This window comes from Oncorhynchus mykiss, chromosome 11 (assembly GCF_013265735.2).
Source record: "Oncorhynchus mykiss isolate Arlee chromosome 11, USDA_OmykA_1.1, whole genome shotgun sequence".
Lineage (NCBI taxonomy): Eukaryota > Metazoa > Chordata > Actinopteri > Salmoniformes > Salmonidae > Oncorhynchus > Oncorhynchus mykiss.
Window position 1 is genome coordinate 34,846,636 of NC_048575.1, and position 25,032 is coordinate 34,871,667.

The 25,032-nt window shown below is 42.0% G+C and overlaps 1 protein-coding gene across 1 annotated transcript in view; it reads right to left on the reverse strand.

Annotated features, from left to right (window-relative positions):
• Nucleotides 1-25,032, reverse strand: part of LOC110535616 (plexin domain-containing protein 2) — a 168,731-nt gene that overhangs the window by 36,413 nt on the left and 107,286 nt on the right. The window contains exons 7-10 of the mRNA XM_036935347.1: nt 23,037-23,155; nt 21,626-21,725; nt 8,220-8,315; nt 7,541-7,622 (exon numbers count right to left, since the gene is read on the reverse strand). Coding sequence (XP_036791242.1) covers nt 7,541-7,622; nt 8,220-8,315; nt 21,626-21,725; nt 23,037-23,155 — 397 coding nt within the window. The remainder of the gene's footprint in view (nt 1-7,540; nt 7,623-8,219; nt 8,316-21,625; nt 21,726-23,036; nt 23,156-25,032) is intronic.

Here is a 25,032-nt window from a genome sequence, read left to right on the forward strand (position 1 = left end):
ACATTGATACAAGTGTTTAGCATGGAATTATAGATAAACTTCTCCTTAATGCAACCGCTGTGTCAGATTTCAAAAAGGCTTTACGGCGAAAGCACACCTTGCTATTATGTTAGGTCAGCACCTAGCCACAGAAAAACATACAGCCATTTTCCAAAAAAGGAGAGGTGTCAGAATAGTCGGATATAGCGTTATAAATATTCACTTACCTTTGATGATCTTGATCAGAATGCATTCTCAGGAATCCCAGTTCCACAATAAATGTTTGTTTTGTTCGATAAAGTCCATAATTTATGTCCAAATACCTCCTTTTGTTTGTGCGTTTAGTCCAGTAATCCAAATTCTCAATGCGTGATCGCTTAGTTCCGACGAAAAGTTAAAAAAGTTATATTACAGTTCGTCGAAACATGTCAAACGATGTGTAGAATCAATCTTTAGGATGTTTTTATCATAAATCTTCAATAATGTTTCAACCGGACAATTCCTTTGTCTTTAGAAATTAAAAGGAACACAGCTACCTCTCACAGCCATGCACATGATTTAGCTCATGGCATTCTGCCAGACACCTGACTCAAACAGCTCTCATTCGCTCCCCCTTCACAGTAGAAGCCTGAAACAAGGTTCTAAAGACTGTTGACATCTAGTGGAAGCTTTAGGAATTGCAATATGACACCATAGACACTGCATATTAGATAGGCAAAGACTTGAAAACCTAAAAAACTCAGATTTCCAACTTCCTGGTTGATTTTTTCTCAGGTTTTTGCCTGCCATATGAGTTATGTTATACTCACAGACATCATTCAAACAGTTTTAGAAACTTCAGAGTGTTTTCTATCAAAATCTATTATTATCCAAGCTACTCAATACTGCCCCCCATTCACAGACTGCATTTTTCCATTGAAAATTGAACCTTTTTCAAAATATCGCCCTTTCTTAAACAAAGAAACAAAGGTGGTTGAAATTTCAATTTCATCCTCCAGAAAAAAACGAACAACTATTACAACAAATAATATGTTTAAATTCAAATATAGTAATTGATAATAAAAAAAACAATTCTTTATGGAACGTTTCTTTTTTTTTCTTTGTTTGCCCTATCCAAAATTACAGCAAAAAATGGAGGAGGCAAGTGAAGAAGGTAGAGAACTTGTTTGTCTGCCCTTTTTTTTTATATATACACATTTGTTTTACTTGAGAACCAAACTTTGACTGCGGTGCGATACAGGTTGCAAAATAGTTGGGAAAAGATTTTCGATATGCTGATTCCGTGGCACATGGTTTATGAACTGATACGCAAAACAATGCGTGATTCAAACTTTAAAAGAATAAAATAAAATAAATACAAAATACATTTTACAAAATTCTTGCCACACACATAAATGTATGCATATGGGGAATACAACCATCTCAGCTCTGCAGATTTTGCCACGGAGAAACAAAATCACAAGTTCACTTATTTTGGTATTGCCCCTATGTAGCTTGTTTCTGGTCACATGATCAGGAAGGGCTGAAAAATCACAACATTTATCTAAAATGAACCCGACAAATAGAACCGTTGAGAGATTTTGAAAACCATAGACAATCAATCAACACTACATATAATAATACTTTTAGTAAAAATATTTATCTTTAACTTACAATCTGTAGATACTATGCAATTAGACAGGTTCAGAATGTATGTGAAACATCACAGCACATTTGAAGAATATATGGCACATGGAAATCATAAGAGGGCGGTTTACAGAGATACAGTTGTCACGGCTGTGTGGAGATGGACCAAGGAGCAGCGTGCTCTGAGTTCCACCTTTTTATTTTCTTGTGAAACTTGCAAAACAAAAAGGAAACAAACAACGAACCGTAACATAAGAGGTGCAACAGGCACTTACTCAAAACAAGATCCCACAAAACACAGTGGGGAAAATGGCTGCCTAAATATGATCCCCAATCAGAAACAACGATAAACAGCTGCCTCTGATTGGGAACCATACCAGGCCAACATAGAAATAAAACACCTAGATAGGAACACTCCCCCTAGTCACACCCCGACCTAACCAAAATAGAGAATTAAAAGGCTCTCTATGGTCAGGGCGTGACAACAGTGCATTCGGAAAGTATTCAGACCCCTTTACTTTTTCCACATTTTGTTACATTGTAGCCGTATTCTAACATATATTACATTGTTTTTTCCTCATTCCTTTAAAGATTAATTGTTTATTTTATTTCACCTTTATTTAACCAGGTAGGCCAGTTGAGAACAAGTTCTCATTTACAACTGCGACCTAGCCAAGATAAAGCAATGCAGTGCAACACAAACAACAGAGTTACACATAGGAGAAACAAACGTACAGTCAATAACACAATAGAAAAGTCTATATACAGTGTGTGCAAATGCAGTAAGATTAGGGAGGTAAGGCAATAAATAGGCCATAGTGGCGAATAATTACAATTTAGCAATTAAACACTGGAATGGTAGATGTGCAGAAGATGAATGTGCAAGTAGAGATACTGGGGTGCAAAGGAGCAAAAAAATAAATAACAAAATGGAGAGGAGGTAGTTGGTTGGGCAATTTACAGATGGGCTGTGTACAGGTGCAATGATCGGATAGCTGCTCTGACAGCTGATGCTAAAAGTTAGTGAGGGAGATATGACTCCAGCTTCAGTGATTTTGCAATTCATTCCAGCAATTGGCAGCAGGAAGGAAAGGCGGCCAAAGAATGAGTTGGCTTTGGGGATGACCTGTGAAATATACAGTGGGGCAAAAAAGTATTTAGTCAGCCACCAATTGTGCAAGTTCTCCCACTTAAAAAGATGAGAGAGGCCTGTAATTTTCATCATAGGTACACTTCAACTATGACAGACAAAATGGGAGAAAAAAAATCCAGAAAATCACATTGTAGGATTTTTAATGAATTTATTTGCAAATTATGGTGGAAAATAAGTATTTGGTCAATAACAAAAGTTTATCTCAATACTTTGTTAAATACCCTTTGTTGGCAATGACAGAGGTCAAATGTTTTCTGTAAGTCTTCACAAGGTTTTCACACACTGTTGCTGATATTTTGGCCCATTCCTCCATGCAGATATCCTCTAGAGCAGTGATGTTTTGGGGCTGTTGCTGGGCAACACAGACTTTCAACTCCCTCCAAAGATTTTCTATGGGGTTGAGATCTGGAGACTGGCTAGGCCACTTCAGGACCTTGAAATGCTTCTTACGAAGCCACTCCTTCGTTGCCCGGGCGGTGTGTTTGGGATCATTGTCATGCTGAAAGACCCAGCCACGTTTCATCTTCAATGCCCTTGCTGATGGAAGGAGGTTTTCACTCAAAATCTCACGATACATGGCCCCATTCATTCTTTCCTTTACACGGATTAGTCGTCCTGGTCCCTTTGCAGAAAAACCTATGATGAAAATTACAGGCCTCTCATCTTTTTTAGTGGGAGAACTTGCACAATTGGTGGCTGACTAAATACTTTTTTGCCCCACTGTACCTGCTGGAGCGCTTGCTACGGGTGGGTGCTGCTAGGGTGACCAGTGAGCTGAGGTAAGGCATAGTAAAGACTTATAGATGATAGATGATAGAGCTAGTGGGTTTGGCGACAAAAAAATGAAGCAAGGGCCAGCCAATGAGAGCATACAGGTCGCAGTGGTGGGTAATATATGGGGCTTTGGTGACAAAAAGGATCGCACTGTGATAGAATACATCGAATTTGCTGAGTAGAGTGTTGGAGGCTATTTTGTAAATTACATTGCTGAAGTCAAGGATCGGTAGGATAGTCAGTTTTATGAGGGTATGTTTGGCAGAATGAGGGAAGGATGCTTTGCTTTCTAGAAGCCGATTCTAGATCAAATTTTGGATTGGTGATGCTTAATGTGAGTCTGGAAGGAAATAGACAGCCACCTAGGTATTTGTAGTTGTCCACATATTCTAAGTCAGAAGCGTCCAGAGTAGTGCTAGACAGGGGAGCGGGCAGCGATCGGTTGAAGAGCATGCATTTAGTTTTACCTGCATTTAAGAGCAGTTGGAGGCCACCGAAAGAGTGTTGTATGGCATTGAAGCTCGTCTGGAGGTTTGTTAACACAGTGTCCAAAGAAGGGCCAGAAGTATACAGAATGTGGTCGTCTGCATAGAGGTGGATCTGGGTCTAGAGTGTCTCCCCCTTTGAAGAGTGGGATGACCACGGCAGCTTTCCAATCTTTAGGGATCTCAGACGACATGAAAGAGAGGTTGAACAGGCTAGTAATAGGGATTGAAACAATTGTGGCAAATAATTAAAGAAAAAGAGGGTCCAGATTGTCTAGCCCAGCTGATTTGTAGGAGTCCAGATTTTGCAGCTCTTTCAGAACGTCAGCTACAGTATATCAATAAAATAAAATGCTGAAAAACAAAGTGTATTTTTATCCTCCGAAGAGGTGGAGTGGTGGATGGAGCCCCCAAAATATAAAAAGGAAATACAAAATAAAATAGAAATTAAGATTTCACTCTGTTTTGGGACAGTTGCAGCTTAACTAAGTCTTTCTTCGCAGCACTTGACCATATGACTGGACAATATTCAAGATAAGATCAAGCTGAAGGACTTGCATTGTGGAGTGTGATGTCAAAAATGCAGGGCATCTCTTTATTACAGACAGACCTCTCCCCATCTTTACAACTATCGAATCAATGTGTTTTGACCGTGACAATTTACAATCTCAGGTAACACCAAGTAATTTAATCTCCTCAATTTATTCATTTATTTCAATTGACTGATTTCCTCATATGAACTGTAACTCAGTAAAATCTTTGAAATTGTTGCATGTTGCGTTTATATTTTTGTTCAGCATAATTTGTTTACAGAGAAATAGCAGTGTATTTGGTCAAACACAATTTTTACGTCAGCTGTTAGAACCAGTGAAGGCCACTTTACCATTCTTTGGTTAACGGAATGACTTTGGCTTCCCTCCAGGACTGAGGACTAACACTTTCCTCTAGGTTCAGATTAAAGCTTTGACATATAAGAGTGGCTATAGAGTCATCCACCATCCTCAGAAGCGATAGCAATATTTATTTCACCTCTCCCACACTAACTAAACAAAATTCAACACTGTTCGTTTGTTGGCATTTCCTACATAAGTTTGCCCAGTTTGCCAATGAAGTAATCATTCAAATAATTGGCAACAGCAAATGGTTTTGTGACGAATAAGCCATCTGATTAAATGAAAGATGGAGTTGAATTTGTCTTTCTGCCCATAATTTAATTTAAAGTCCTCCAAAAATGTTTTCCATTATTCTTTATATCATTGATCTTGGCTTCGTAATACAGTTTCTTCTTCATTTTGTTGAGTTTAGTCACATCATTTCTCAATTCGCAGTAAGCCAGCCAGATGTGCAGCCAGACTTATTAGCCACCCCCCCCCCCATCTCCTTCAACCATACAGTTTTTCAATTCCTATGTAAGCTGGGCGAGCTAGATCAAGCTGGGCGAGCTATGCAAGCTAGAGCTACTTATCAGAGTGTATAGGAATGGTGAGACCATCATTACACTCTTGGCACGGCACACAATCTATCTCCCACAAACGATGCAATGTGATTCAATAAAATACAGTGTGGCTACAACTTATTAGAATGCAACAATCTTTGTCTTTGGAGCCTCTTCCACCTTTGATGTGGTGGCAGTCATTTTGATATTACTGTAAACAAATCCCGCACCGACCGCCTCTTCTCACCAAATTAGCGCTCAGCAATATGGGCAACCACAGCCAGTCGCTGGTCCATAGCGATGCCTTGCATGCTGTATTAGCTCCAACACGCCTTTTATTGTCCAACCCAGTCCAACACTCAGCTTGCATACATCAGAGGCAGCAACAAGCTGATTTAGCCTGAAACCCAATGGGGGAGAAAACACCCAGCATTCACCGTTCCAGAGAGTGGGGGAGCAAGAGGGGAGAGAATCAGAAAGGCAGATAAAAAAGAAAGAGTAAAGCCAGGGAGAGGGAGATATAGTTCATTACAGCCGTTCTCTAAAATCATAGGTGTCTCTCTTTCATTAACCCGCGGCCCAACAATGCTGCAACGCATTTAAATTGGCTTGTTTAAACTGTGCATTCGTTTGCCTTTTCGATTTAAGTTTTTTGTTGAGGGATACAAAGGATGGAGCGAGCCCCAACCGTGTGATGCAGCACGCGCCCATTTCTATCTCATTAAAAGGCAGCATAATTAGGCCATTATAATTCAGGTGTAGATTGTCTCGGCAGCTCTGCGGGATACAGAATACATGTAGATTGGCAAATGTGGTCCTGTATGGCTCAATTGGTAGAGCATTGCGCTCACAGTGCCAGGATTATGGGTTTGATTCCCAGGGCCACCAGTAAGTAAAATGTATACACACATGACTGTATAATTAGTAGTAGTATAGTTTGATGGAGAGAGGAGACAGAGGAAAAGGCTAAACCCTGACCTTTTGGCACCTCATAAATTCCCAGAGGCCCTTGTAGGGATAAATGATATGTTTAAAATAACTGTGGGGTCATTCAATAATGGGTGCATAAGCCACTTAAAGCCTTCTTCACAAATGGCACCCTTTTTTACAAAAGTAGCGCACTATGTGGGGAATAGGAAGTGGCCAAAGTGTAGAGACATACAGTATGAGAAGGGGAGTAATAGTAGTCCAACTGAGCACATCATTTCCGCTAACTCCGCAGACATTTTCCAAGAACTGAGGCCCAGAACTGTTCAGTGCACTTGATAACTAATGGCTTGTAACTTGGATCAAACGTTGAAACAACGCCCCGACAACACTCCCACAATGCTGTCCAAACTTACATCGTTCACATCACACAAGGCAGGAAATACACCATTTGTGCAATAACATTTTACACGGTCTCCAACATTCAACTTTTTGTGCGAGGGTGTGAAAGAGAAAGACAAATGGTTGATGGGAAGGGGGAAGAGAAGGGAGAGAGGGGGGGGGGGAGACAGAGTAGGTGTGAGAGAGTGGATGTCTAGGTAGCAAAAACAAGAATAATGGGTGGAATATCATGCTTTTCTCTCTCTCTGCTAATCCAACCTGCCTTTCCTTTGCACATCATCAGGAAGAGAAACCAACAGAGCATCACCAGGACTCACTGACTTCGTCCCAACTGGCACGCGATTCCCTTTCTGGTGTACTATATTTATGACCAGGGATTATTGTCGAAAGTAGCACGCTATATAGGGAATAGGTTGCCATTCCGGATGCCTTAATTGAGCTCAGAGGGAATAGTCCACTGGAAGGGAAGGGTCAGACTCCATATGATAGCCAGATGATGCGATACATACACCTCACACTCAGTAGCTAGCTAACATGTCAGGAGTACTGAGTGACGAGAGGTAATAGCAACATTGGAAGGAGGGAGAGGGAGGACAGAGGGACTGAGCGCGCAACGGAGAATGAGGGGAAGATAAACAGAAAGATTTAGTGTTGGCCCGTGTCCCAAATGGCCCTGGTCAAAAGTAGCGCGTCACATAGGTAGTAGGGCGCCATTTGAGAGGGAGACAAAGACAAGAGGGGTATAGAGGGGTGTCTGACCTGCGAAGGAGGTGGCACCAGCTGCAGTTGAAGTTGATCTGGGAGGAGATGCAGCTGTCACAGCTGGTGAACTGGAGACACGCTAGGGAGGGAAAACGACACACACACACACACACGTTACAACACACACGTTGCAACACACCTGTTGTACACAACACACACATCACAACACACATATGTTACAACACACATATGTTACAACACACCCATGTCTGCTGACTCACAACACTGGTCCAGAGCTCTTAACAAGTAAACATTCAACTTAGAATGTTGTATTTGATGATGCAAAACCGGGGCCAAATTGCTGATCCAGGATCAGGTCTCCCTTGTCCATGTTATCTTGTGCATTGTGATCTAAAAGGCTAAACAACTGACATACATACATATGGGCCCAGAGCTGAACAAGTCAAAACCAACATAGAAATCCATATGTTGATAATTAGAAAGTTGTAGTTTGCTAATGCAAACAGATCATTCTCAAAAGAGAGGAGTTTGATACACAGGTGTCCCTGAAATGATGGGATACAGTCGGAGGAAAAATCTATTAGGCATTGAACAGACCCCTCTATTTCACCTATGACAAGGTCTAGAATCTAGACTAGTTCATGGGGGCCTACTTGTGTTGTCATTATCATATATCATATCGTGAGCCATGTCTATTGAGAGGAATCCATCTTACTCGGTAGAGGCATCATCTCCACTGCTGTAGAGTTGGTGATTTTGGTCTTTGTCAGCTCCACACGATGGTACTCATAGATCGTTCTGCGACGAACATCTGGATGTGGTGAGGGAGAGAGGGAGGGAAGGAAGGGGAGAGAGAGAGAGAGAGAGAGAGAGAGAGAGAGAGAGAGAAAAAGAGAGAGAGAGCGAGAAAACACCTGTCACAAATCTTCCTCAGAGAGCTGAAACTAGGACAAATTGTCCCCAAAGAAGGGAGTGAGAGAGCGAGTGAAAAATAAGAAGAGAACAGAGAGGCGGAATCAGGCCATAAGGGAAGAGAGCTACCACAGCATTTATTTATTATTTATTTTTCCCTCTCTCGGTTTGTGTCCAACAGAGAGCCTGCCACTTGGCAATTGGGTGGGAAGCAATGTCCCACTAGAGCTGATATCAATCAGAGTCCCTGTTGAAAGCCCCCAGTTCCTCTAGGTAACTTCTCAAATGGCACACTATTCCCTAAATAGTGCACTACTTTTGACCATGGCCCACTTTGGTCAAAAGTAGTGCACTATGGAGAGAATAGGGTGCTATTTGGGGTGCAGGCCAGTGACTAGAGTCATCTGCAGAAGGAGACACCAGGCAAGGTAAGCGGAAGAACAGCAGTCCCTCCCTGGACCCTATAACTCAATGCTTTTTCAATCCCACTGTAAAATGGCCCACTTGGTTTTGCAGTACACTATGCATAGGGAGAAAGGCTCAAAATATTATATATTCATTTAAAGGCGTACTGTAGCTCTACCATTGTAATCTCATAAATGTAACAGATTTGCTAGTTTATACCTTAATTCTAGTAATTTATCTGGTGTGGCTAAATCAATGTTAAGTGACTGAAATTCCTGGAATACAATGGGACGTTTATACAGTAAATCAGTGAGAATAATTATTTTATAAAGCCATATGACATTGTTCGATATATTACACATTCTATAATACACACATTTTCATGAGCAACGAGCTGGAAAATGTCAATTCAATACACAGCGCCGTGGCTGTGGAACATATACAACAATGAGTTTGACTCCAAGCGACCCCCATTCATCATATGCACTTACTGTATACACACTTACATCAATGACCAATATGAAATGGACACATTTTGCCTGCTTGGATTAGTTTTGATCTAAGAGGAAAGCCATGTATCATTTTGTGTGCATTAAGATACTGCCAATGTAATGTTAAAACCACTAAATCCCCTATTCTATTCTGTCTGTCTTATGATGTTATCCATCTGCAGATGCAGAAACCTGTAGGAAACGTTGTGTTGAAATACTTGTTTCTTAAAGTTCTCTGAACAATTCGAGAACAATCCCAATGTCAAACAATTTGGATTCTTTTTTTCAACTTTTACGAAACGTTCTGGTAACTTCATATGACTGCAGGGGCAGTATTGAGTAGCTTGGATGAAAAGGTGACCATTGTAAACGGCCAGCTCCTCAGTCTCAGTTGCTAACATATGCATATTATTAGTAGTATTGGATTGAAAACACTCTAAAGTTTCCAAAACTGTCAAAATGTTGTCTGTGAGTATAGCAGAACTGATATTGCAGGCGAAACCCTGAGGAAAATCTAAACAGGAAGTGGTTTCTATTTTGAAAACTCCATGTTCCATAGCCTCCCCTTGCTGGATTTAAAGGGATATGAACCAGATTCCTTTTCCTATCGCTTCCTCAAGGTGTCAACAGTCTTCAGACATAGTTTCAGGCTTTTATTTTGAAAAATGAGCCAGAACGATAACATCGCGTCAAGTGGTCACATGAGTTTTGCTTGCGCAACAGAATTTGGACAGCCATTGTTTTCCCCTCTCCTACTGTGAAAGACATTTGCGGTTGATATATTATCGATTATATATTTTAGAAACAACCTGAGGATTGATTATTAAAAAACGTTTGACATGTTTCTGTGGACATAATGGAAACTATTTGGAATTTTTGTCTGCGTTGTCGTGACCGCTCTTTCTTGTGGATTTCTGAACATAACGCAACAAACAAACTGAGGTATTTTGGATATAAAAATCATCTTTATGGAACAAATGGAACATTTGTTGTGTAACTGGGAGTCTCGTGAGTGAAAACATCCGAAGATCATCAAAGGTAACGATTAATTTGATTGCTTTTCTGATTTTTGTGACCAAGCTACCTGAAGCTAAGTGTACTTAATGTTTTTATCGTGCGATCGATAGACTTACACAAACGCTTGGATTGCTTTCCCTGTAAAGCATAATTTCAAAATCTGACACGACAGGTAGATTAACAAAAGGCTAAGCTGTGTTTTCCTATATTGCACTTGTGATTTCATGAATATAAATATTTATAGTAATATTTATTGTATGTTGCGCTATGCTATTCAGCGGGTGTTGATGACACTTATCCCGATAGGGGGATTGCAGCCATAACAGGTTAAAGTAATGAAATACTACAAAAAGTATGTTTTTTTTTGTTAAATTTCGTCACACCAGCCTTCGCTTTGGCTCCCCCTCCTGTCTAGCTCAGGTGTTTGGAGTTGCCGGCCTTCTAGCTGCTGCCGAACCTACTGCTGGCGAACGTCCTTCACTCATCAACCCCGGACTTGCCTCGTCATCATTACACACACCTGGTTCCAATCCCCACTCTATCACTGTATTTTTACTCCCTCTACCATTTGTCTTTGTCGGTCATTGTAAATGTTACTTGTTTTCCTGAGAGGAATCTCTCCTACTATTTCCTGAGTACTTTATATTTTTCACTTTGGGTTCGCCCTGTGCCTTTTTGTTTATGAAGATATATTTTGAGCAAGACAACATTTGGGTTTTGTCTCACTTTGATCTATAGTGCTTACTAGGAAGATGGCGCCGGAGGAGATTGCTGCCATTTTATTGGTTCTTAACCAACCGTGCTATTTTTTTTTTCTTTTTTTCGCATTGTTTGTACCTTATTTTGTACATAATGTTGCTGCTACCGGACATAAGAACAGCGATTACCCACCTTGAATTGCACAAATCATTTTTCTACAATGAGTCAGACAGGAAGGATATACTCCAAACACCCGAACAGGGCCTCATCTCCGTCATTTGCTGAAGAAAGAAACTGAGATTTCGCAGAAAGAGATCGGGGTGCCTTGTGTGGATCAGGTGACGAGTGACTAATCAGCCTTTCACATCCGTACTAAGCTAACGTTCAATCGCGGGAAAATAAACGGGACGAACTAAAAACACATTCTACCAACGAGACATTAAAAACTGTAATATTTATGTTTCACCAAGTCGTGGCTGAACGACGACATTAATAACATACAGCTGGCAGGTTATACACTATCGGCAGGATAGAACAGCAGCCTCTGGTAAGACAAGGGGGCCTATGCATACTTATAAACAACAGCTGGTGCACAATATCTAAGGAAGTCTTGAGGTTTTGCTCACCTGAGGTAGAGTATCTCATGATAAGCTGTAGACCACACTATCTACCTAGAGAGATTTCATCTGTATTTTACGTAGCTGTCTACATACCACCACAGACCGATGTCAGCACTAAAACCACTATTCAGCACAAAATGCCAGCACTAAAACCACTATTCAATGAACTGTATACCGCCATAAGCAAACAGGAAAATGCTTATCCAGAGGCGGCGCTCCTAGTAGCCAGGGACTTTTAATGCAGGGAAACTTAAATCAGTTGAACCTAATTTCTATCAGCATGTGCAACCAGAGGGGGAAAAAAACTCTAGACCAAATCTGATCATAATTCTATCCTCCTGAAATTAAAGCAGGAAGCACCAGTGACTCGGTCAATAAAACAGTGGTCAGATGAAGCAGATGCTAAACTACAGGACTGCTAGCACAGACTGGAATATGTTCCGGGATTCTTTCGATGGCATTGAGGAGTACACCACATCAGTCACTGGATTCATCAATAAGTGCATTGATGATGTCATCCTCACAGTGACTGTACGTACATACCCCAACCAGAAGCCATGGATTACAGGCAACATTCGCACTGAGCTAAAGGGTAGAGCTGACACTTTCAAGGAGCGGGACTCTAACCCGGAAGCTTATAAGAAATCCAACTATGCTCTCCGACGAACCATCAAACAGGACTAAGATCGAATCATACTACACCGGCTCCGACGCTCATTGGATGTTGCAGGGCTTGCAAACTATTACAGACTACAAAGGGAAGCACAGCCAAGAGCTGCTCAGTGATACGAGCCACCCAGACGAGCTAAATAACTCCTATGCTTGCTTCGAGGCAAGTAACACTGAAACATGCATGAGAGCATCAGATGTTCCGGACGACTGTGTGATCACACTCTCTGCTACCGATGTGAGTAAGACCTTTAAACAGGTCAACATTCACAATGCCGCTGGTCCAGATGGATTACCAGCATGTGTACTCCGAGCATGCGCTGACCAACTGGCAAGTGTCTCACTGACATTTTCAACCTCTCCCTGTCTGAGTCTGTAATTCCAACATGTTTCAAGCAGACCACCATAGTCCATGTGCCCAAGAACACTGAGGTAACCTGCCTAAATGACTACCGACCTGTAGCACTCACGTCTGCAGCCATGAAATTCTTTGAAAGGCTGGTCATGGCTCACATCAACACCATTATCCCAGAAACCCTAGACCCACTCCAATTTACATACCACCCCAACAGATCCACAGATGACACAATCTCTATTGTACTCCACTTTGCCCTTTCACACCTGGACAGCGAGTAGTGCTTACGGCCCAGTACATCACCGGGGCCAAGCTTCCTGACATCCAGGACCTCTATACCAGTCGGTGTCAGAGGAAGGCCCTAAAAATTGTCGAAGACTCCAGCCACCTTAGTCATAGACTGTTCCCTCTGCTACCGCACGTTAAGCGGTAGCGGAGCGCCAAGTCTAGGTCTAAAAGGCTTCTAAACAGCTTTTACCCCAAGCCATCAGACTCCTGAACATCTAATCAAACGGCTACGCAGACTATTTGCAATGCATTATATAGGGAATAAGGTGCCATTTGAGACATTCCAGGAATATTCATTGTTCTAATATAGGTGAGAATACAGAACTATAGAGACATTATGCCCTATTAAAATGTGTGAAAAACAGTCAGTGTGTGTGTTTCTTGCTTTGTTTCGGCACCAAAAACATCTGACCAATGCAAGGTACCGTACAGTAAGTCTAGCTAGCTACTGTATCAGCTGTCTTTACCCTGAATACCACCCCTCTCCTTGCCTTCCCTATGGCTGGCTTCCTCTGGCCCCAGGCAGTGGGCTTATAAAGTGTGTAATGATAGCATGGATGGGCCAGAGGAGAGGGGAGGTCTCTCACTGTCTGCCTGCCTGGGAATGCTCCTCTGTGGGCAGGCTGTCTAGACTCTGTGGCCTGGCTCGGTTTTCCTCCAGGCGATGGGAAGAGGTTATATTGCCCCTAGACGCTGATCTTGGATTTCCCTCAAACAGTTAAGGATTAGGATTGGGGGAGGGAAAACTGATCTTAGATCTGCAAATTGGGAAAACTTCACCCCATAGCCTGGGAGGGAGGAAGCTTTAATTTACAGCAAATACAGGCCGTCTCAGCCTGAGCATCATCAAGTGGTAATGAAGATTTAGCTGCCCTGCTCCGATACATCAAACAAAAGGAGCTTTGCAGAAGTGTAACATCAATTATGAACACAAAGATCAATTAGGCCATAATCTAATTAAAAGCACAGACAAAATAATGCACTGGCCCAGTCAATATCTCACCAGATGGAAAATACAATGGATAATAGGCTACTGGTCTGGTACACACCTACACTCTTAGAAAAAAGGGTTAGAAAAGGGTTCTTTAGCTGTCCCTATATGAGAACCCTTTTTGGTTCCATGTAGAACCCTCTGTGGAAAGGGTTCTACATTGAACTCAAAAGGGTGCTACCTAGAACCAAAAGGCTTCTACTTGATACCAAAAGGGTTCTCTCATGGGGACAGCCAAAGAACCCTTTTGGGTTCTAGATAGCACATTTTCTTCTAAGAAGACTCCTTTATAACAATGATCTATTATGAAAATCTGAGTACCAGACCAGGAAATGATTTCTTATTATTTCACCCTTGCAAGTTGGATGAGAATCAATGGAAATGTGACATGGAGACCTTGTGCAATGAGTTAAAAACCACTGAGGGGATGAGGTAATCTAAATTCAGAATAGTGCTTTATTGCCAGAGCCTGTGTGCCTATAGGAACAATGGAGTCCAAAACTGCCGGGGGGAAGAAAATAATCGATGCGCAGGTAGATTTTCATTACACATACTGTTCCAACAGCACAGTGATAATAATAATTACTGTCTGGAACAGAATAGCACATAGGACCCTGACAGTGAGGTTAGTTCCCTATTCTTTTCCTACTCACTCAGCCAATAGAAAAGCTACAGTTCCGTGCCAGTGTATTTCCTGCCATCAACATAACAATCATGCAGCTTTCATTTCACCGTCTCATTAATTCAGAATCCTCGCTACCACACGGCGAGATCTCTAGCTTTGAGCAGATTACCTCCCATATCTGTTTCCTGAAATCTACGTAATCACCCCAAAATGCAATACAAATACAGACATTGGACATGGAAATTCAGCAATATCATAAAATGAATGGATATGATGAAAACGCAAGGACCTCTATCTTAGCTCTGACTGTATAATAATGAGGTGAGCAAATTGTGGGCCAGATATTGTACCACAGCTTCCGCAGTGAATTAGCAAAAGAAAACACAGTCTGATAAGACTTAAGAGTGCACGTCAGTAGGCAGACAGGTATTAAAATGACTGAGGCACTTCTGGTTTTGATAACCTCATCAGAATAATGCGTGAGGGTGACTGGGAGTCTGGCTGTCCGTGCATCTGGCTGCCCAGCCCGGGGGTGGCTAAATAAAAGCCTAGCACCTGACCTGCTAAATATCTTGTCTGTACAAGCACATCTTCCCCCTGCTACCGCCAGTGCAGCACAGGCCAGGCCCAAACGCCATGGCCTGGAGATAGCTAGCTAGCAGCATAGAATATTACATTTCACAACTTGAGCGTGGCTTAAGGAGAGGGTTAGAGGGATCCTCTCCGGCTGCACTAGCTGTGTGTGCTCAGACCAATATTGTCATGCCCTGATCTTGGTATTCTTTGTTTTCTTTATTATTTTGGTTAGGTCAGGGTGTGACATGGGTGATTATATGTGTTTGTCCTGTCTAGGACTTTTGTATGTTGATGGGGTTGGCACCAGTCTAGGGGTTTTGTATGTCTATGGTTGCCTAGATTGGTTCTCAATTAGAGGCAGCTGTTTATTGTTGTCTCTGATTGGGAACCATATCTAGGCAGCCATATTCCTTGAGTATTTCGTGGGTGATTATCTATGTCTATGGATGTTGCACTCTGTGTTGATAGCGGTCATGTTCATTTTGTTTGTTTCGTGTACTTTGTGTTATTTCGTTTTACATTAAAAGAATGTATTCACATCACGCTGCGCTTTGGTCCTCCGATCCTTACTACTTCTCCTCGTCAGAGGAGGAGGAAGAAGAGTGTGACAAATATGCGTTAATTGTCAGCAGAAACACTTATTGACTCGCATGAGTTCCCCCTCAACACTGATTACTCAGCCCTCCAGCTGCCTGGGCTCTTCTTAAAATAGTGCACTCTATATGGGAATAGGGTGCCATTTGGGATTACCTATGTTACGCTCTGAGACCTGGAGGCTAAAGCCACCAAGCAATCACTCTAGTCTAAATACATCACTTTTCTTAGTACTACAAGAAAACGCAGTGAAGATTTTAGACATGATCAATACTAACTGTGAAAAAAAGAACAACCAGTCCTTAAAGATAGTCTACATTTAATCTACATTTAAAAAAACTTTTTTTTGCCAGAGAATAACAAATGAGTTCCATGCAGTGGTGGGGATTGGGATATCACAGCAGGAATTCAGCTCAACGTAGCCATCTGAACCAGATCCCCCTGTGCTGTTGCAGATTTAGTCTGCATCCCAAATGGCCTTGCAAGTGCCTTGCAAAAGTACTCATCCACCTTGCCGTTTTTCCTATTTTGTTGCATTACAACCTGTAATTTAAATGGATATGTATTTGGATTTCATGTAATGGAAATACACAAAATAGTCCAAATTGGTGAAGTGAAATGAAAAAAAAAAAGTCCTGCGTGCATATGTATTCACCCCCTTTGCTATGAAGCCCCTAAACAAAATCTGGTGCAACCAATTACCTTCAGAAGTCACATAATTAGTTAAATAAAGTCCACCTGTTTGCAATCGAAGTGTCACATGATCTGTCACATGATCTCAGTATATATACACCTGTTCTGAAAGGTGTCTACTGGCTACTTTGAGCTGAATTCCTGCTGTGATATCCCAATCCCCACCACTGCATGGAACTCATTTGTTATTCCCCTCCCAAAAAAAGTATGTATATTTAAATGTCCTAGCGTAGTCAAAATGGCATTGAATGAGGGCAGTGGCTAGCACTCTCATGGAGTCCTTATCAAGCAGCTTGGATTTTCTAGCCAAAAACTTAGACCTGGCATTAGCCTTCCCTAGCACTTCAGTGGCCATGCTCACAACTCCCAAGCTTCCATCAAGGATGCAACCCAGGTAGCTAACAGAGGTTTTCGTAGTCAGCACTTCACCCCCTAGCTCCACTCCGATTTCAGAGGAACCTACACAATTTAGGTTAGGAGCCAAAAAAATGTTGCCTCAGTTTTACCTAAGTGCAGGCTTATTATTATCGGGGTGGCAGCGAAGCCTAGTGGTTGGAGTGTTGGACTAGTAACCGCAAAAGTTGCAGTGTTCAAATCTCCAAGCTGACAAGGTACAAATCTGTCATTCTGCGGTTAACCCGCAGTTAACCCGCTGTTCATAGGCCATCATTGAAAATAAGAATTTGTTCTTAACTGCCTTGATTAGTTAAATAAAAATATATCCAAGCCATTTGCTAATGTTAGTCAGCTCTGTGCTAAGTATGCTCTCCAACATAGTTTTACTTTTATTAGTCACCAGAAGTGTAGAGTCCTCTGCATAAAGGAAAAGATGGCAAGAAAATAGAGGCCCAAGCACGCTCCTATGCGGAATGCCACAACTCATTGGTTTTGCCTGAGACAGTGAACCACTAACCTCTACTACTTACTCCCTAATAGGACTTTAGCCAGCTTAGAGGGGTACTGCTTAACCCCAGTGCCTCCAGTTTGGAGATTAGGAGACAGTGGTTAACTGTATCAAAGGCTTTCCGTAGGTCAAGCAGTACCATTCCACACAGATTTCCCTCATCAATCTCTTTCCCGATGAAGTCAGTCAAGTGAAGTAGACATGAATCAGTGGAGTATGTTTTTCTAAAAACCCGACTGAAAATCATACAGTAGACTTTGTTTGTTGACATATTCTTAACTTTGATCTTTGATGTCATACTGGAGATAGACACAGGCCTGTAATTCCCAGGGTCAGACTTTATCCCCTTCTTTATACAGAGGTATAACTTTAGCTTGTTTCATGTCCCTGGGAAAGGTGCCTTGTTCAAGAGAGCGATATGTTTATGTATCCAGGCCTGTGGCTTTGTAGCATTTAAACTCTCCTAGCATACTGGCTATATTTGCTGTTTCTACCTTAATATATAATTTTTTTAAGTTTGGCTGAACCCCTAACTCGGACACAATATTTCTTGGCTTGGTCGTTTCCATACAAACCAGAACTGAAACCAGAATAGTAGTACAAAAATAGTTGAATTCATTGGCAACCTCTGCTTTTTCATATACAGTATCATCTCCCCCCTGATGTTCAGTCCAATATTGTTTGCTTGTTTTTGGTAATACTACTACAATCTAGTTCCTTAAATGATTTCCAAAGCTTTTTAGGGTCATTTTGGTTCTCAATGATTTATCAGCAAAGTAACCCCTCTTCACTTCATCCATTCTGATATGTGCTTCATTTCTGTGATGTTTATATAGGAGAAAATCAGGCTGCTCTTGGAATTCTTAAATTTCTTTAAGGCCTTAGTCCTCGCTTGGATAGATTCTAGAATCTCATGATTAAACCAAGGGCTAGATCTCTGCTTTACTCTGACCTGTCTAATGGGACTATCTATCACAGTCAATTTTACCCACTTGCTCCCTAAACATTGAGTCCTCTGATTCTAACAGTTTTTCCCTTTTAAAGTGATGCTACAAAGGTTTTGTACAATTTCAGCCAGTAGTTTTGAAAGTAGCACTCAGGAGTCAAAACGGGAATCCAAAAACTGTGCACAATTGTGTACGTCATCCATTTCGTATGATATGTTATGTTAGGTCTCCTGCAATTCAAGTGATATGTTACGAATTTGTAGGTGCTTAAGATCCCGTCCATCTCTTTAAGAATCTATCAGTTACAACAATCAAATTCAGTACAGCTGTGATTCTTCTCACAACACTGGACTGTAAAATGTGTAAACTAACCTGTAGCTTCAGATGCGGTCAAATATATTGGCACCCTTGCACTTTACAATGGAGCAGAATGTTCAGTTTTTTGTTTTCAAAACAGGTTGAAGGGATATTTTTACCCTGTAGGCATCTGCAGCTTACCACAGGTCAGAAAAATTCCACAGTAAATGCAAAGCATTGCCTCCAACCAAATTAATTTGTATTTTGAAATCACCTTGTCCAGCCATACTTTAAAGTATTACATCTCAATTTCAGTTTAGATTTTTTGTGCAGTTGTAAATCAAACAAATACACGTGTAAACACGCCACAGCCTTTTTGACCGACAGAAGCCCCAAGATGCTAATCCTGACCTTTCTCGACAGACAGACAGAGATAACAAATGCTCACCCACCGACCGTCAACCTGCTCTCTCCTCTCCTCTCCATACTTATCACATTCGCCACCATTCACTAGGTATATGATACAAATGTGTCAAACCATGTTTTTTTCCCAGGCATGGATACTGTCAAACAAGGACAGTCTTCACAACCAATAATTTGTTTCTAAGCCATTTCCTGGTCCTTCATCTTCTCACTAACTAGTATGTTATTATTATTATATTACAGTATATTATTATCACTTCCAAAGGAGAGGCCTCTCATACAGAAAATGTGATCTTAAACTAATAGTTTACTTCCGAGGGGGCACTGTACAACTCTTTGGGCTGTATAGTATGTCCCTTAAACCAAAATAAGTAAAGAAGTGATCCCGGTAAAGGTTTGTGAGAAAGCTGACTCAGCATGTTACATTGTTTCAAGCAGGCAGTCTTTCAGTTTACAACAGTGGGGCTTCCGGAGGGAGTTCGGAACACACACCGCCCTGGGTGTCATCTTTCATGTTTAACACTCATCCCTGCATTCCTCTCCTCCATTCCCTGCCCCAGATAGGCCTTTTGTCTTCCTCCCTACCTGCAGTAGGAGAGCTGAGGGACTGCATCCTATTCCCTACATAGTGCACTGGGCTCTGGTCAACAGTAGCGCACTATATAAGTTATAGGGTGTCAATTTGGGATGCAACCCGAGGTGTCTGTTTTCACCAGCTGAGCGTAACAGAGGCTGCATCAAAGAGGGTAGATAAGTCCTTTGGTGGCCTAAGAACTCTCAATACTGTCTACAGGAGTGTTATGGGAGCGCTGCTGTAGCTACTGTAACAAGAGCACCCTATTCCCACAGTCTTCAGAGAAGTAGAGAGAATCAACAACCACGGAAGATCAACACTCACAGCGCAGCTGAGCAGCAGGTTTGAATTCCCCCTTATAACAACACCGAAACCCTTTCTTCCCGAACACAGAGGCTATGTTCCAAACGGCACCCTATTCCCTATGTAGTGCCCATATGGCTCTGGTAGAAAGTAGTAGGCTATATAGGGAATAGGGTGACCCTTGTGAAAAACCACATGATTTCCCAAGAGAAATGTCCACGTTTTGCACATGTAACATTTTATTTCACATGTGAAATTATGTGAAACCGTCTGGTTTTGAAACACTTCACATGATGATATTTCCCATGAAGTTGTGTGGATGTTTTTCACGAGTTTTCACAGGTGTTGCCCAGCAAACAAAAAAGTTGTCACACAGTCGCAGTGTTTTAAATCTAAATATTTTACATAAAGGATTACATTGTGTATGTTTATTCATACAGTAATTCTTACTCAACATGTCCTCACCTTGAATGTGAACTCACAACCTCGTGGTTCACAGCATTCCGATCTCTTGCTGAGCCACCATGTCTGTGTCAATAACTGATTCCACCTGTATTACTACACTTTGGACTTCAAAGTAAAAGTCAGCACTAAGTGATCATGTCAATTATAATCACTTTTATTAATTAAAGATGTTTACACTATTTTAGCTGAACAGCATAACGCCAACAGTACCATAAAACCTGTCGTACCATTTCATTTCTTTCCTTAAAAAAAAAAAGTTACATGTTTCAAACTCTCACATGTGGAATTGCCTTTTTCGTTTACATTTGAACATTTAATTAGCAGTTTTACATGAGGAAAAAGTTGTCAAATGTTGTCACGTGTAGTTTCATGGTGACACGTGTTGACATTTTATATCCCCATGTTGTCAAATTTATTTCACATGAGATCATATTTTCATGTGCTATCATATTAATTAGATTATTAATTAATTATTAATTAATTAATTATTAATCAGATCACATGTGAAATTCATGTGGTTCTTAAAGATTTTTGAGTAGAGGTAATTACTATCCACAACTCAATAATTTCAGACAAAGTCGATAAAAAAAAAAAATGTAATTGGATAAATAACTACCTATGAAACGTTAACTGGAACAAATAGATTCTTCAAATGCCAAGTCCTATGAACGTATCATCAATACACGCAATTAAACTAATGAATATATCGTTTTTGACTACTCATTATTTTGGCAGACTTGAAATTAAAGCTCCTGAGGGTGTCTAGCTGTGGGTGAAAATACTCAGAGTTTCTCGTCTTTGCTCTACGTTGTATTAACTTTAATTGGCCTGAATTGGAAGGAACCTCATGCAAAGAGTCAAATCTGGACCTGTGCCCATACTCATATCGTTTCTGTGAGGTGAAAACTTTGTTGGAGAGGCCGCAGCGAAAGCTTGAACTAAACCCCAAAAGGGAGAAGCATTGAGAAGAGAAAAACACCAAAAGTTTAACTTGCTTGTGATGGTGTATGAGAGGATGGAGAGGGGAGGACGGCTCATAGTAATCGCTGGAATGGAATTAATGTGTTTGGTACTGTTCCATTCCTTCCATTCCAGTCAATACAATGACCCTGCCCTCCAATCCAAAGTGACACCAACCACTACTGGTGTGTTGTGACGCATTGAGTCATGGTGTGTGTGTGTGTGTTCACGTGTGTGCACGTGTGTGCGTGCGTCCGTCCGTCCGTCTCTGTGTGCAGTGTCGCAGTGCACTCTCTGCATCATGGTGACTCACTGGGTATCTGCTGGATCCTGTGGACCACCACAAAGGCATCGGAGAGGCCCACTTTCACCGGGTGATTGACGGAGCTGATCTGGGCCACCTCCATTGGAATCTGGAAGAGAGAGAGGAGGGAGACGGACATCCATCACCAGCCACCAGACCTGTCTATCTGACTGAGCCTGCTGGGAGTAGGACCCAAACAGACCTTAACCAGACAGAGGCCTGACAGTTCCTGATGCTGATGGAGGGTTGTGGGAAATGTGTCCCAGATGGCACTATTCCCTACACCCTACAGGCTCTGGTCAAAAGTAGTGCACTATATAGGGAGTAGGTTGCCATTTGTGAAGCATCCTACAAACAATGGGACTTAATGTACTGGAAGGATTAAATAGCTTGTTAAAATGGACTAATCTCCCAGGAAATCCATCAAAATGGAGGCGCAAATGAATAAGTCTGCAAAATAAGTCTGGCGGGCTCAAATTTCAGAATGTTGAGATCCTAGGAGAGAGACATTTATAGTGTGGTGAAAGTAGGTGAAATAAATAAGGGAAGTAAAAGCCACAGTGAGGGTTGTCTTTACATGGAGAAGTGGAGTGTAAGAGTGGAGTTAAATAGAAGTACTCCCTGATTGAAATGGAAGAGAGAAAAAACATTTTTTTAAATACCTCTTTTGAAAGATAACTTTTATGGGGCTTGTGATTATGATAGATGTATAACACATGTAATAATTGGATTTAATGGATTCCGTAATTGCGGCCTAACACATTTAGACATTCATCTGACAGAGAAGTCACTCTTGATTCCAACTCTCTTTCACTCAGTTCCTTTTTCTCCCTCTTCCCATTTTGACATTTTAATCGGCACCGCCACAGTATCTAGTAAACATAATCTCTCTCGCATGCAGCGATGTTACAGTGATCCAAAACTTGCGACACGAGTTAGACTGTTATTAACCATATTAAACATATGGAAGCAGAATGGGGAGAGGAAGTAATATTTTCAAAGGGAGCGTCAATAACGACGGCCATTAAATTGTCAGTCACGGTAGCGACACAACGTGCCCTGAGTGAAAACAGAGGTTGATGAGCACGGCGCTTTATTCATCAATTCAATCAAGGAGAGAATTAAATAAGTGCTCTGTCACCAAGAGAAAGTGAGGGTGAGGAAGGAGAGACAGAGATAGAGGGAACAGAAAGAGATGGAGAGAGAGAGAAGAGAGAGAGAGAGAGCAGGGTGAGTGTGAAGAATTCCCTGCTTCTCACGAGATAGGTGTGACGCCATGTCACTCCTACACCCCTATGGGAGATACACGGAGAGATGAGCACTGAGAGTGAGAAAGAGATGGATAGAGGGAGAGGAGCAGCAAATAGAGAAAGCGAGTGGTAAATAAAGCCTACAGAGGAACCGAGAGAGAGAGACTGACCTCTTTGTAGGCGAAGACAATCCTGCCGTCGCTGTGCAGTGTGGCCTGGAAGGTGAAGCTACCCAAGTTGTAGTTGTCTTGCAGGTGGACATGATCCCACTGGACCACCAGAGCAGTGCCTGTGAGAGAGGGACACGGTCACAACCATACAGAACTACACAGGGCTACACAGAACCACACTGAACTACACGGGGCCTCACAGAACCACATAAAACTACACAGGGCCAGATAGAACCAAACAGCGCCACACAGAACCCCTTAGAACCACACAGGACCATATAGAACCAGACTGAGAACCATTCCAGACCGCGTAGAACAACATAGAGATCTGTTAGATAAAAATCAGGGAGCCCAACGGCAGGGAAGGCTCCTTAAGTTTCAAACATTGTTTGAGGCACCCAGGGTAGCCAAAATGAGTTGTGACATGTGTCCATAGACTCTACAGGGAGATCAGTTTCACCTTTTTTGATTATAAAGAGACATGTAGTCCTAGTGTGTTCCAGTTTAGCAAAACTCCCTACGACATAACAGGCTGCTTCAAAGTATTTTTGAAGAATCAGGTGGAAGCTCACATGGAACTCATGGCACTGTACTGTACTAGCTACCCCCGGAGTGCAGGCCTCACGTTCATCTCTATGCTGTTTTGATTTAGTGTGGACTTCGGGGAGCCTTTGGACGTGAAAATGATGTCTTCATTCTCCTGTGCAACCAGCCAGTCATTTGGCCGGGAGCCAGAGCAATAAAGGTTTGTTAACACAAGTAATCAATTTTTCCTTCACACACCCAGAGCCCCTCTCTCCATCCAAAGTAAAGTGGAGATTTAGTTTCTCTGCTGACAGCTAGGAGTACCGGAGTCTAGTGCTACAGGAAACCCCATAATAACCCACATCTGGCCTCCAGAAGGCTTCTGCATGGGGCTGATGCTGCAGGATACTCAATGGCCTGGCGAGGGCATGGGGCTGTATGCTGGATGTAGAGAGGACAGGGACATGTCTGTGATTGTTACAGTAACTCCATCCCAAATGGAACCTTATTTCCTATATAGTGCACTATTTTTGACCAAGGCACACCCTGTCTTTTCTGAATTCTCTATCTAACTGAGAATGGCTTCTGTGGGGGGCGCTAGAGAGCGTGCTATGGAGTAGACTTGCTTTGCTAGAGCTCCGCTCTATTTTGAAACAAATTAATATTTGTCTTAACCTCGCACGACCTATAACTTCAAACATTGTCTGGCAATATGACAAAGGGAAAAGGCACCAAAAAAAGGGGCCGCTAAAACAAGATCATTTGAATGAGATAGACAACGAGCCAATTTTAACTTCGCTGACCCACGAGGAGTTAGCTGAAGATGCTAGCTCCCAAGAGTTCCCCACAGAACCTACTGGCTGCCATAAACTCACTAAGCAAGAAGGTGGACACAAGGTTGGATGATATCTCAAAGAGTACTGGGAATTTCACTGTGAAGGCAACTAAGGACAGGGTACATGAGGTTGAGCAGACAACAGTTGATCACGAGGCCAGGCTACAGGAAAAAGAAACAGAGAAACAGTGCGCAACGTTCAAAAATGACCACAAAACCCTGAAAGCCCGATTGGAAATGCTTGAGTCGCATTCAAGACGCCAGAACATCCGAATATTTGGGATCCAGGAGGACACTGAGAAAGGGAAACCCACTGAATTTGTCTCGGAGCTGATAGATCGCTGGGGAGTGAACACCATCCTGATCGACCGCGCGAGTGAACACCATCCTGATCGACCGCGCACACAGATCACAGGCAACGAAGCCAGCCAAGGGCGCACCACCAAGGCCATTCATGTTACTGCTGCACTATCCCCAGACCAGGGATCTCATCCTCAAGCTGGCTGGGCAAAAGTTCCCCCTTAACTACAACAGAGCCAGGGTGTCTTTCTACCCAGATTTTACCTTGGAGGTGAGGAACCAACGGAAAGAGTATGATGAGTTACGCAACAAATGCAGAGCGGCCAACATCCAATA